This window comes from Gadus morhua, chromosome 4 (assembly GCF_902167405.1).
Source record: "Gadus morhua chromosome 4, gadMor3.0, whole genome shotgun sequence".
Taxonomy (NCBI): domain Eukaryota; kingdom Metazoa; phylum Chordata; class Actinopteri; order Gadiformes; family Gadidae; genus Gadus; species Gadus morhua.
The window spans coordinates 37,812,354-37,827,304 of record NC_044051.1 but is presented as its reverse complement, the minus strand read 5'-3'; the positions used below and the strand labels follow the sequence as shown (position 1 = coordinate 37,827,304).

General features: G+C 47.0%; 1 protein-coding gene across 1 annotated transcript in view; it reads left to right on the top strand.

Moving 5' to 3' along the window:
• The window catches only part of LOC115542631 (E3 ubiquitin-protein ligase Midline-1), a 47,154-nt gene extending 38,329 nt beyond the window's left edge, over window positions 1-8,825 (top strand). The window contains exons 7-10 of the mRNA XM_030354957.1: window positions 586-729; window positions 3,065-3,226; window positions 5,641-5,848; window positions 6,219-8,825. Of these exons, the coding sequence (XP_030210817.1) occupies window positions 586-729; window positions 3,065-3,226; window positions 5,641-5,848; window positions 6,219-6,567 (863 nt within the window). The 3' untranslated portion in view covers window positions 6,568-8,825. The remainder of the gene's footprint in view (window positions 1-585; window positions 730-3,064; window positions 3,227-5,640; window positions 5,849-6,218) is intronic.
• Window positions 8,826-14,951: the final 6,126 nt, after the last annotated feature.

The following is a 14,951-nucleotide window of genomic DNA, read 5'->3' as shown; positions in this document are numbered from 1 at the left end:
ACAGAAAGATCTTAGATCTTCACGCTGCCAGGTTGAGAAGCAAAGGACCACAGCACCAATCATAACAACATATGGACATATAGGTTGAGGGTCCATTCAGTGTCCATGCTTTGCATTGACCGGGAACACATTTTAAAGCGGTCCTATTTTACCACCTGTGTGAGCGGGTTTGGCCCCCCTATCTTAACACCATTTGTGAGTGTGATTGATCCCCATTTTACCATCATGTATGAATGGCAATTGGCCGTTACGAGCAGTTTCAAAATCTGCCCTGCCCTGTGAGTTAGTGACATCACAAGTGGGAGACTCCACCTTGACGGATGCTGGATGGATCATCCTATCAGTTGGGGCGGTCCACTCGGCAGCGCTGGCCCTTTAAAAGACATTTAAAGGGCCAGCTTTCTATACATTTAAAAGGCCATCAGCGCAAACAAGATCATTAAAAACCTCAAAAGGGGAAACAAAAGCAAACAAAGACCACTTGCAACTGAATGGTAGCCCTGATTGGAAAGTTAACCTTTGTACCCATGTCCATATCCCCTCCCTCCTACTTCCTCCCTCCTCCCCCCCCTTCCTCCCCCACAGCCCCGACCGCGCCCAACATCCGGGAGGAGCTGAGCACCGCCTCCTACGACACCATCAGCGTCCACTGGACCTCTGACGACGAGTTCTCCGTCGTCTCCTACGAGCTCCAATACACCATCTTCACCGGGCAGGCCAACATTGCCAGTGAGTGTTCAGAAAATGCCCTTAAGAATGCCTGACCCCCTGACCCCCATGACTCCACCTTTAATGAGCACTCTCAGGTTCTGCCCACGCCCCTTTGATTCATGTCCAATGAGGAAAGGTTTGGGGCATTATGGCTCTCCTCACCAGGTGTCCGGGTGGTTACCATGTCAGCCAATCAGAGGTGATACCCTGTGGTGAACCGAGAGAGGGAGACATGTATTGCAAATCAACGTTCAGTCGGTATCCGGGTTTCGTTGTTCTTTAATAACCCGTCACGGTCGCAACGGTCCATTAGCGCGACGTTCAAGAGCGTTCGTCTTAATCGTGAGGTTGCTGGTTCGATTCCCCTTTTGTGGCTTATTGATGTTGCATTGAGAATCAGGGTTTGATTGGTCACATTAGGATTCAAGATGATGTAGTGTTTCCCTAACGAGGTGAGTAACATTGTGAATGTAATGAATCACTTTTTAATGTGTTTGCTAACTTTTCTCCATTAACGATAACTTTTGTAATGTTGTCGGCAACTTCGCTGACGTTATTGGAAACTTTGCCGGTGACTTTATTGGCTGAAGGGGTTGCCTAGTCTTAACCTCTTGATGCAATGTGTGCCCAAGTGTGTTGCATGCTTGAGTGCACGTGAACTCGAGCGTGGATTCGAACGCATACACACACACACACACACACACAAACACACACACGCACACACACACTGACACACTCGTAGATCTGCATCACCAGATATCTATACTTAGTTCCATCTCAAATTGACATCAAGGTTACGTAGAATAACCTGATGCACGCACGCACGCACGCACGCACGCACGCACGCACACACACACACACACACACACACACACACACACACACACACACACACACACACACACACACACACACACACACGCACACACACACACACACACACACAGAACTGGGAATTCGAAAGACACCATGTGGCTCCATGAACATAGACACACAAATGGCCCCACATAGACACACAGCCACACACACACACACAGTAACACACAGACACACACAGCCAGCCGGCCCGCCTGTGTGCCATCGAAGCAAGGGCCTGGCAGTGCTGTGTGGCCAATGAGGTGTGAATGACTTCCTCCTGGGCCCCAAACACACACACACACACACACAGACACACACACACAGACACACAGACACAGACACAGACACACACACACACACACACACACACACACACACACACACACACACACACACACACACACACACACACATACACACACACACACAGGGGCCCCGTCGCGCTGCCTTCTGGCCCCTGTCCACACGCCGCTCAGACGGAGCCCCTCTTGTCACAAACGACTCTAAACACGCTACGCCGAGCGGCGCTAGGCTACGCTAATCTCTGCTATGCTAAGCTACGCTAGAGCATTGAGGCTCGGAGAGGGGAAGTGTCTGAATGGGAGGAACACGGTGTTGGGAATAAGAATAAGGGGCCTTCATTTTTTCCCCAGGACGACATGTCGCGCCACGATAGGAATTCAGCAATACTCAATATAATTGAGTATTTTTTAGATTTTCTCTTTTTTATATATATATATATATATATATATATATATATATATATATATATATATATATATATATAGTAAGTAGCCCAGTGCTCATACATTAAAGTTTTGGCGAAGGGTGAATCATCACAAGTCGGTCTTGTCTTTATTTAAAGAATTATGGTTAATACGATATATTACCTCTTCCAGTTGACGGAGAGTCACTGGTATAGATGATGGCTCAGACAAGGAGCAGTGGCAGGGACTTTGATGACAGTGTTTCAGCGACTCTCTTTCCTCATACGAAAGGGTCGCCCTGAAGTGCAAAACACAACTGCAAATCAGAAAACCAGACAGCAAATCAGAAAATACAACAACTTGCTGTCGTGTTTTGCACTTCAGGGCCACCGTACGTATATACTTGAGCTGAATTCTTTCAGTCGGTTTCATTTTTCTCACAATACAGTTTCGTACCCATGACATTCTTTTAAACAAAGTACATCGATTTTTTTTGTGGAATTCTCTTGATGTGGAATGTGCTATCAATATTATTAAACCTTGGCGGGAAAATGTCAAAGAGATTTACATCGAAAAGCAAACTCTTATCTTTACCGCCATTTCCTCCCACCCAACTTTTCCTGTTCCTAGCGCCACGATGCGTCTAATGACGTGGGCGTGGTCACATGACGTTCAGACGTGTCTCATTTCAAGGGCGGGGCTAAGCCTCTCCATTCCACTCTTCAAGGACTCACCGCTCCCAACCCTCATCCCTCCCCCACCGCCCTCCCCCTCCGCCCCCCCTCCAGGCTTGTGCGACTCCCTGGACAGCTGGATGATCGTGCCCAACATCAAGCAGAACCACTACACGGTGCACGGCCTGCAGTGCGGCACCAAGTACGTGTTCGTGGTGAGGGCCATCAACCAGGCGGGCAGCCGCAGCAGTGAGCCGGGGACGCTCAAGACCAACAGTGAGTAGAGACCCGGTTAGCATGCTAACCCATTTAAGCACGCTAACCGCTTGTTCAAGTTGAAGCACCTTCAGGATCGCCATGACCGTTTTCCACTTCCATCGTCAACAAGACAATCATCGTCATCCTCATCATGCTAACCCCTGTTTGCACGCCTACCCCTGTTAGCACGATAAACTCTGTTAGCATGCTAATCCCTGTTAGCACATTAACCGCTGTTAGCAGGCTAAACCCTGTTAGCATGATAACCGCTGTTAGCACGCTAACACCTGTTAGCACGCTAACACCTGTTAGCACTTGAACCCCTGTTGGCACGCTACAGCCAGTTAGCATCGCGACCGCCACCTTCATGTTCGCCACCGCCATCAACGTCTCCACTTCCATCATCATCATCACAATCATCTTCATGCTTATCCTAGTCGGCGCCGCGACTGTCACTTTGATGATCGCCACTGACTCCACCACCGATCGACACCACAACATCCACCGCCACCACCACCACCACCACCACCACTATCATCATAACAACAACCATTCCCAACCACCGCCAGCACCACCACCACCACCACCAACACAACATCTAGGCTACCCCCACCACTACCACCCCAACAACATCCACCACCAACACCACAACATCCACCACCACCAACACAACAAAATCCACCACCACCACCATGACAACATCCACCACCACCACCACCACCACTACAACATCCACCACCACCACCTACACCACCACCACCATCACGACAACATCCACCTCCACCACCACCACCACAACATTCACCACCACCACCATCACGACAACATCCACCTCCACCACCACCACCACAACATTCACCACCACCACCACCACGACAACATCCACCTCCACCACCACCACCACAACATTCACCACAACTACAACATCCACCACCACCACCACATCCACCACCACCACCACTACAACATCCACCACCACCACCTACACCACCACCACCACCACGACAACATCCACCTCCACCACCACCACCACCACAACATTCACCACAACTACAACATCCACCTCCACCACCACCACCACCACCACCACCACCACCACAACATCCACCATCACCACCACCACCACCACCACCACCGCTACGTCCTTCGACACCACAACATCCACCATCACCACCACCACCACCACCACTACGTCCTTCGACACCACAACATCCACCATCACCACCACCACCACCACCACATCCACCACCACCACCACCACCACAACATCCACCACCACCACCACCACCACCACCACCACTACGTCCTTCGACACCACAACATCCACCACCACCACCACCACCACAACATCCACCTCCACTACCACATCCACCACCACCACCACCACCACCACAACATCCACCACCACCACCACCACCACCACCACCGCTACGTCCTTCGACACCACAACATCCACCATCACCCCATCCATCATCATTACAACCACCCTCAATACCAACGCCAGCACATCCCCAACCCCACCCCAAAGAAACACATTAAGAACCTTTTATGAAGCATTACAAAATGCATTAACGAACACACAAACCCATTAACCATTGAGAAATAATCTCAAAACACCCGAACACGAGGCCACTTTACGATAGGGTAACATATGGCAGCCAGTCAATAAAGAGGGCGACATTAGTATGATAACCACATCGACACACACACACACACACACACACACACACACACACACACACACACACACACACACACACACACACGCGCGCGCGCGCACACACACACACACACACACACACACACACACACACCCCCACACACACACACACACACACACACACACACACACACACACACACACACACACACACACACACACACACACACACACACACACACACACAAGGCAGAACCTTGGGAGTAGATCATAGAAACAGCGGCAGGAGTGAGGTGATCCGTGGTGGGACCGTACAGCATCACCCAGCCCTTATGACAGCACCAGGCCATCAGGACAAGCTGGGAGACGATTGTAGACCACTGCTGAGAGCCCCTCAAAGCTTTGTTTCCTGCTCAGTTCAGTTCATCTCTTTGCACTTTCGTTAAGCTGGAGTATGGAGATGGTGTTGATATCCACGTCCATCCATTCATAAATCCATTCATTCACACAACCCTCCATTCAGTTCGGATCCATCCCTCCACCCCTCCGTCCCTTCCATTCAACATTTAATAATCTTGTCTCTTAATTTTCTACCCTCCACCCCTATCCTCGCACCTCCTGCCACCCCCTCTTCCCACCCGCTCCCTCACCTCCTCCCTATCCTCCCCTACCTCCTCCACCCCTGTCCTCCTCCCCCTCCTCCCACCTCCACCTCCTCCCGCCCCTATCCTCCTCCTCCCCACTCTCCACCCCCCCCCCCCCGCCCTCCCAGGCCAGCCCTTCAAGCTGGACCCCAAGTCGGCGCACCGCAAGCTGAAGATCTCCCACGACAACCTGACGGTGGAACGGGACGAGGCCACGTCCAAGAAGGCCCACAGCCAGGAGCGCTTCACCAGCCACAGCAGCTACGGCGTGGTGGGCAACGTGTACATCGACAGCGGCCGCCACTACTGGGAGGCGCTGATAGGGGGCAGCACCTGGTGAGTGGCACCAACCCGGGAACCTCACGGAAAACCGACGAGGAGACCAGGGGTCCAACGGGGTTTGGCTGAGGCACAATGTCTCAAAGCTGATATAACAACGCTTGAGTCGAAGCGAGGTTTATCAAAGAGTGTGTTTCACACTGATTGAGGAGTGGACGAACACTATGTTTGTCACCCAGAAGTGTTTTCTGAATATTCTAAACTTTTTTAACTATAGCTGAGGTCAATGTTTTGTGTTACCCTCAGGCCTTTATATCTGTCGATATTCATTATTAAGACTCAATGAATCAAAGTCAAAGACGACTTTCACTTTCGGCGTGAAATCGCGACCCAACTTTGATACATACGTCCTGTCGTCTCCCCTCAGGTACGCCGTGGGCATCGCCTACAAGTCGGCACCCAAGCACGAGTGGATCGGCAAGAACTCTGCCTCGTGGGTGCTGTGCCGCTGCAACAACTCGTGGGTGGTGCGCCACAACAGCAAGGAGCTGACGGTGGAGCCCTCCCCCCACCTGCGGCGGGTGGGTGTCCTGCTGGACTACGACGCGGGCGACCTGAGCTTCTACGACGCGTTGGGCTCGCAGCACCTGCACACCTTCAACGTGTCCTTCGCCCAGCCCGTGTGCCCCGTGTTCAACGTGTGGAACAAGTGCCTGACGGTGCTGACCGGCCTTCCCATCCCCGACCACCTGGAGGCGCTAGAGCCCCTCAGCTGAGGTCCGGGAAAGAGGCAGGGTGGAGTGAGGCCATCGGGAGGGTGGGAAGGGAGGGTACTTGGAAGGTTGTCCTTGGATGGCGGTATACGGAAGGCAGTCTTCGGGAAAAGGGTTCTTCAGAAAGCGGTCCTCGAAGATCTGTCTTCGGGAAGCGGTCTTCGGAAAGTGGTCTTCGGATAGCGGGCTTCAGATAGCGTTCTTCGCAAAGCGGTCTCATAAGGTGTCTTAAAAATCTGAAGATTGCCTGTTGCCTCACAAAGCGGTCCTTACAAAGAGGTCCTCATAAAGCAGTCCTCATAAGATGGTCCTCATAAAGACGTCCTCATAACGTGGTCCTCAAAGCAGTCCTCGTAAAGTGATCCTCACAAAGAGGTCCTCATATTGCGGTCCTCATAAAGCAGTCCTCACAAAGCGGTCCTCGCAAAGAGATCCTCATAGAGCGGTCCTCATAAAGCAGTCGTCATAAATAGGTCCTCACAACCCGGTCCTTACAAACCGGTCCTCACAAAGTGGTTCTCACAAACCGGTCCTCACAAAGAGGTCCTCACAAAGTGGTCCTCACAAAGCTGTCCTCATAAGGGGTGTTAAAAAACAGAGGGGATCACCTGGTGCCTCATAAGACGGTCCTCATAAAACCACATAAAAATAGACGTTATTTTACAGTATATATAAATTATGATGACTGAAAGGAAGAAGAAAGAAGAAAATGATACTGCTTCCCCTCTTCGTTGTTCTTTTGAAAGGCTCACCAATGGCCGGACGGGTGAAGCCAAGTTGATCTCGGGTAAACAGGCATAACATCGACAGTATTGACTCAATCCAAATTACTCTGCACGTTGGGCTACTCCTATTAGCGTTGTTATTACGATGAAAGACTCGGACCGGGAGAATAAAATGGAAGAAAGCCAGAAACTCTATTGGACTGTCTGTCAGCGGCTAGTCTGTACGTCGAAGCACAACACCGAGAACACGCATAGAACACGGAAACATTACCGTACACCCTCCTTGGGACCCCATCACAGACTCACACTCACAAGTACACTTTACACTGACGCACACACCGGTTGTGTAAATAGACAGAGATATTAGATGCTTATTTTGTATGTCATTCCTGTTCCAATGTCCTAATTCAACCAATATAGTCATTATTATTGTTTTACCTGGATTATTTAACAGTGGATGTTAGACACTAAATTATATTTAAGATAATTATAATAATGAGGTCAAATGAAAAACTATTTTTTAACTAAATTGACTGTAGAAGTATAAATACATTTACATGGTTTCTTCTGTGTTTGCACAATTATATTTATTAATGTTCTTGTAGGTGAAGCCCGGTGAAATATAGTACAGTTTGGTGCAATTAACATGCATTTACATATTGTACATATTGTACTTCTGTAGTTTATTTTGACATTTCTTCCGTTTCTTTTTTTTTTCCTACTATTGTTTCCAATTCTACATAATATGTCTGAGTTATAGCATTAGCTAAGCTTAGCTAAAAAACTGTTTTCATGTCCTTTTACATTCGCTTTTTTTTTCAGTTTGATACACAATGGTTGGGTTTGTGAAGCTTTTTGTGGCACATTTTAAACCGTTAGTAATGAATTGCTAACAAATAGTGTTGACACTTAAAAAGAAAAAGGTATCTTTGACATACTTTCATAATGTTTGTCATTGCTTGCTTCTTTGCATCCCATAGTTTTACAATGTTGAACAATTAATTTCTCCTTCTAGATCCAAATAAAAAAGGCAGAGCTTTTATTTTGATGGGGCAATGTAAATTATGTCATGTATCCTGTCATTATCTCCCAGTCACTACAAACACCTGTCGAGATCCACACTAGCTCTTCTCAGCTACTCTGGGGGGAAAAATAATTTTGGCACAAAATGTTGATACAATATTAATGTATTTCACCTTTTTGCTATCATAAATAACAGGTACACCTAAACCACATATTTTCCTTTGAGTATTTGTGGTAAACCTAATCTTGATGTCTATGTCTCATCAACAAAAAAATTTGACTTATTTTTTATTGTAAAGATGCATATATATGGTAAATATATATATGAGTTAATGTTTCAATTTGACACTCGTTGTCGAACATGTTAGGTGTAATTATGGATATTCTAAAGAAATTGTTTTATATTTTGATCAATGCAAGAGCTTGCATCACTGTAAACTTCTATCATTAACCCCTCCAGCGAGATACGGAGGAGAAAGGCAAAGAATAAAAGTGGATTTGAGTTATATGTTTTATGGCTTTCAGGCTTAATGCTTTGTCTTTACACTGAAGCTCAAACGATGACTATAAACTATGACATGTACACTAAATACAAATTCATAGAATATAATCACACACACATGGAAACATTCACACAGATAACGCTATCTTTAGTTAACAATCTGCATTACACTAAAAGGACATTATGTCACGAATGAACAGTACTTAATCATAATGTTTTGGCGTCTGTTTGCTACGATTTGCTGTTCTCCAATTACCACCCGCTCGCCATATTGGAAACGACTTGGCCAACAAACGCAGCGTTCTGCAGCAATGGTAGCAAGCAAAAACGAAGTGGATCAACAGAGATTCTACCCTATTCTTCCTGACCTAAAAAGCCTTGTTGTCTGAGTCACCAGAGCCGTGCTAAAGCACAAGTAAATCTGTGAGTGGCATTTGAAAGATGGTGCCAGGCTTAGAGCACAGAAGGGTGTCAAGATAATTCGTAGACAATGCACAAACTGGAAACGTACACTTCAGCTGATTAACTTAGTTTAGGAACCGTCATCGCTAGACATTGCTGAAATAGGATAATCGCGCTTGTCTCCAACGTAATGTTGCCCCCGGCAACTCGCTTTAACTCTCCGATATTGTGAATTTCGGCGGCAATACCCCTTTTAAAAGCTAGGGGTCAATGTGACATATTGTACCTTTTTATAAATACACAATAATAACACTGACACACACCGATATAAATTTTCTCACACATAATGTAAACTTTAAATTAAAAGTCGCTTCAATATTTATATTCAACATAAAGGGCTGTTTATGAGCCGTTTACTCATTATTCCTGACGCGCTGATAAAATGTTGAAGACTTAACAGAGCGAGGAAGGGGGAGGAAAATACAAGATTCAGTTGGGCTTTACAATAACATCAGAGGACTTTTACTTTGACACGCAGCCCTGACTCCATTGATAACGCAGTCAGCGTACGGTCTGACAGCTCCGCAAATAACCTGCCAGCTTCCAACACAGGGGGAGGGGGGGAGGGAGGTAATCCTCCCAGAACACGTGTACCATCCACAGGTCTGGCACGTTTCCTGGCGGAACTTCCTGTCGAAACAGGAAACTGGGGGTTCCTGTGGAGTCGGACATGTCTCGTTCCTGCTTCTCACACGAATGCTTGATTGTCTGACGGGAGACTGACAGCGGAGTAAACGAACAGCGCTTGGCTAAACGGTGACGGGAGGGGCGGTCTGTGTGTGCGTGTGTGTGTGTGTGTTTGTGTGTGTGTGCATGCAGTGCTGTGTAAACCAGCCTCAAAGAGGAAATTCATATACGTGCGTGTTTGTATGTAGGTATTTGTGTGACCTTCCAAATGGTTTACACAGCAGCACCATTCACAAACAAGGTATTTCAGAGAGAGAGAGAGAGAGAGGGAGAGAGAGCGAGAGAGAGAGAGAGAGAGAGCGAGAGAGAGAGAGAGAGAGAGAGAGAGAGAGAGAGAGAGAGAGAGAGAGAGAGAGAGAGAGAGAGAGAGAGAATGCTCTGCATATTCAACATTTATGTTTCGCCCATCTCTTATATTTAGCTCCTTCTGGCTTCTCTCACGTGCAAACTTTCCATTCTCAAGGTTTGAGCATCTCGGTTGATATAAGGACACAGAAAAAAACAACACAATATGCTTGAGACAAAAAAATTCTACCCACGTTTAATAAATCATGTACTTTGCTATAGGTAATGACCTCAAAGTATGACCTTCTCCGGGGCGCAGATGCTTTAGGCCTTCCTCGGCCGATAGGATTTCTCACTAACCCTTGTGTGTGTTTTGTCCCGGAGCCCAGCCTGAATTTCTCTGAGAAATCGATGAGAACAACCAATATTCCCCCGGGATTGTACTCTTTCAGGCAAAACACAGCGCGAGGCCGAGATGCATTTCATAGCTTTTATTTTTGGTACATATTTCCTGATTATTGCTTACCTTCTACCTCGTTAATGAAAAATCCCCCCCCCCCCCCCCCCCTGATATTCACAAGTGCTTAAAAAAAATAAAAAGTTAACGCATCATTGTATCAAAAACCAACAAATTCAGGATATTTATTTTAAAAATCGGAATGATTTGTGTTGTGGAGTTTGTGTTGATGATGGCTGGTTTAAGCAGCCTCACCTGGCCTGATTCAGAATCATCACATCCGGGGGCTGCGTGAGGCTTCAGGCTGTTTTGCATTGAGCAATCAAGGCACCGAGTGTGTGTATATACCTGCCATCACCACTCACACTTACGCAGAAAAAACACACGTGTAATATGTTTGTGTGCATCACGGGTGTGCACACAGCCCAAGGGACTAATCCGCCTGACTTGGGCCAGGTGAGGCTGCTTCAACCAGCAACTCTACTTTGCTAATCCAAATTGCACTTTACCTGACAAAGGGAATTCTGGGTAACATCAGAGATTTTTACGGTTGGGAAACAAATTCTAATTTTTTTTATAAATAAACACAATCAAAGCACAACATTAAACACACTGGGGAAAAACTCCCAGCGAGTCCAAAACTTTAAATATATTGTGCGTTGTGCTTGGAATTTATTTGTTTCCATCCCCCACCCTCTCCCTGCATATTCCCCCTCTTACGAAGCACCTGTCAAGCGCTGCATTCAAACTTTTTATGATTTATCTCCTCCGGCGTCTTTGTGAGGACCGACATGGGAAAGGAGAGCAGCACAAGCAGTCTCTACAGCCGACACAACACCATAAAGACAGGCTTCCCTTTGGTCTCCTCAACACACCAGCAGCCCTAACCGGGGACATCGTGTTCCCTCTTTTCATTTCCTGGGCCCTAGGGTGGTGTTGGTGGGTTGTGTTTGTGTGTGTGTGTGTGTGTGTGTGTGTGTGTGTGTGTGTGTGTGTCTCCTTGTATGCATTCACGTGTGTGTGTGTCCTTGTATGTATTGACGTTTGTGTGTATGTGTGAGTGTCTCCTTGTATGCATTCACGTTTGTGAGTGTGTCCCTGTACGTATTAACGTTTGTGTGTCCGTGTCGCTGTATGTATTCACGTTTGTGTGTTTGAAACCGTTCTCGCTAAGTATGAAATTATTTATATTCTGTTTAGCCTTTTTGGAAAAGACCCCTAAACCCTTACACTTGTTTTACAACAGTCTTGCAGCACCTGCAGACACCCACCAGGTGGCACTGTGGACATTTTGCTCAGCGAACAAGAAATCTCCAAACTAATCAGCACGATTAGAGCAAATAAACGTAATCTGCTATATAGTTATCTATGAACTCTAACGGCAGGCACGATTAAATCAAAAACAATTATCGACGAGAAATGTGTTTCGCGAAAGGTTCTGAATATTCATCCTGAATCAATATGCAATTTCAGAGCTGGTATGTTTGGTCTAAGTTTCATATGAGCCTGCAGTGAAAGCAGCAATGGCCGCACTACACTCCCAGTGCACACACAAATTGTAAATCTATAATAGGATATTGGAGCCCACACATGAACATTAAGACACACGGGCACCCACACACACACACACACACGCACACGCATACACACAAATTCTAGACACTGTGAGGATGACTCTCCCCTAATAATTCACTCATCGATATGTTTATTAGTAAATTAGCTATTGAGTTCTTAATTTAGTTTCCAATGTTGACAGTATGTTGCGTTCTCCTGCCTTTGTTTAACTCTTTGCAAAGTTTGAATGCTTTGAATCTCAGTTCTGGCCTTAGAAATATTGGAGATTAGGCTTGGCTAGCATAGAACGCACGCATGAAAATGTTACTTTTCCTCTGTTTCTCCTGTTTATTTCATTTGACAGGTTATCGCGTTGGCATTCTGTATGGCCGCCTCACAAGGTCGATTAAAGATACCAACACAAACGAAGATTGAAAAAACTAAAATCTAAAAGCGAACACGCAAAATGACAGCTAACATGCGTTTAAATTGTTAGCTACCTTTCCAAACTTCTACCTACCTATTAGTAGCGACATAATGGCAAATATCTATGTATATATATATAAATACATCTACAGTATATACATATATATAAATATGAGGACGATGGCTGGTTGAAGCAGCCTCACCTTGCTTGAGTCCGGCTGATTGGTCTCAGGGGCTGGGTGAGGGGGCACACCTGTTGATCGTTGACCAATCAATCAATCAAACAGACCCTCCCCCTCCGAAGATATGAAGGACTCATTTCAAGGTAATGAAAACTTAAACATTCTTATTTTCATGGGATTATACATCAATTAAAAACAATCTGTATAAGAGTTGGCGGCACCTTAGTGATGCTTAATTAATAAAAGGCTTTTTTTGTTGTTGCTTTTTTCACCTTTATCCATGCAGTCTCTCTCTATTTTAAACTACAGTGTGTCAGTATCATGAATCTATCACGTTTACCGCCTTTTGTGAGTGTTATCAAAGTTCAGGTATTCAAAAGCTTTATTTTTTAAGTTCAACTCTCAGGATGAAACTGTAGAATAGAGAGGTGGGAGGGAGAGCGTTGGTTGGTTTTATTTCCAGCGTTGTGTTGCGGCCGATTGCGTGGCCTCAAGGCCGACCAGCAGACTCAGACGGGCAGACCCTGAAAAGCCTTTTCAGCCAGCGCACTTCTTTCAGACGTTTCCTCTCTTTGCTTCAAACCTCACCTGCTCACCTCCTCTCTCTCGCTCTGTTTGTATCTCTCCTGCTCTCTCTCTCTTTCTTCTTTTCAACCTTTCTCTTTCTTCTTTTCAACCCCGTTCTCGCTCTCCCCTGCTTTCTCGCTCTCACTCCTTATAGTTCTCTCATTCTCTCTAGCTCTCTCCTTTTCAACCTTTCTTTCTCTCTCCTTTTCTAACTCTCTCTCTCCTTATCGCTCTCTCCTTTTCAACCGGTCTCCTTTTCAACCTCTCTCTCTCTCTCTCTCTCTCTCTCTCTCTCTCTCTCTCTCTCTCTCTCTCTCTCTCTCTCTCTCTCTCTCTCTCTCTCTCCCACTCTCTTGTTCTCTCCCGTCTAACTGGCCCACGTAGCAGACCCGTCTGCTTCCACAATCCTCTCTGTTTGCACTTCTTCTTCACTTATTTTCTTCTCTTCTCTCGTTATTATTACTTTTTTTCTTCTTTTTTTCCGTGCAAATTAAAATCAAATTAGGAGAGGGACGGCTTTTGTCGCGGGATAATGAAGGGAGCGACGTTTATCCCACTCCTACTTGGAGAGAGTCTCGACACTCTGGAGTAATTGGGAAAAGCAAAGGGAGTTCATAGACGAAGATAAAATAAGAGAAACGCCAATATTGGGGGAGGGGAGATGGTGGGGGCAGACTGAGAAAACCAATCGGCGAAACGATAAAACACCCGAATTAAAAGACGGTGTTAGCCCTGCTAGTGTTAGCCATTGCTAGCGTTAGCCCCTGCTGGTGCTAGCCTTGCTACTGTTAGCACTACTAGTGTTGACCCCAGCTGACGTTAGTCCCTGCTAGCGTTAAGCCCTGCTAGCGTTAGCCCTGCTAGCGTTTAGCCCTGCTAGCATGAGCACTTTTAGCATTGGCCCTCTAGAGTTAGCCCCTGCTAGAGATGGCCCTGCTAGCATTAGCCCCTGGTAGGGTTAACCTTTGCTAACCTTAGCGCAGAGTGTTATTAGCCCTGATAGCGTTGGCCTCTGTGCACGTTAGCCCTGCTAGGTGTTTAGACCGCTACAACCAGAAGCGAACCACCCAACCTCGCTCTCTCTCTCTCGCTCGCTCTCTCTCTCTCGCTCGCTCTCACTCTCTCGCTCGCTCTCACTCTCTTTGTCCCACTCGTATCGTTTCTTTTCTTTGGTTTCTCTGAGATGAAAACGTCCCGAGTCCTCGACTGAACCAGGTTCATTCGAGGACTCGCGACGTTTTCATCTCGGCGGTGGGCTTTCAAAGGAGGGGCGGGGGGGGGGGGGGGGGGGGGGGGGGGGGGGGCCGTGGGGGTGGTGGGTGGCCACGTCGCCTTTCATTCCGACACAGACGCCTGTCAGAGGACCGGTTCTGACCACTCTGACCCACCGGGCTGCAGGAACAAAAGGAGGGGTTTCGGGGGGTTAGTAGTGGGTGGGATGTGTGTGTGTGTGTTTAAGTGTGTGTGTGTGTGTTGGCCGTGTGTGTGTGTGTGTGTGTGTGTGTGTGTAGATGTGT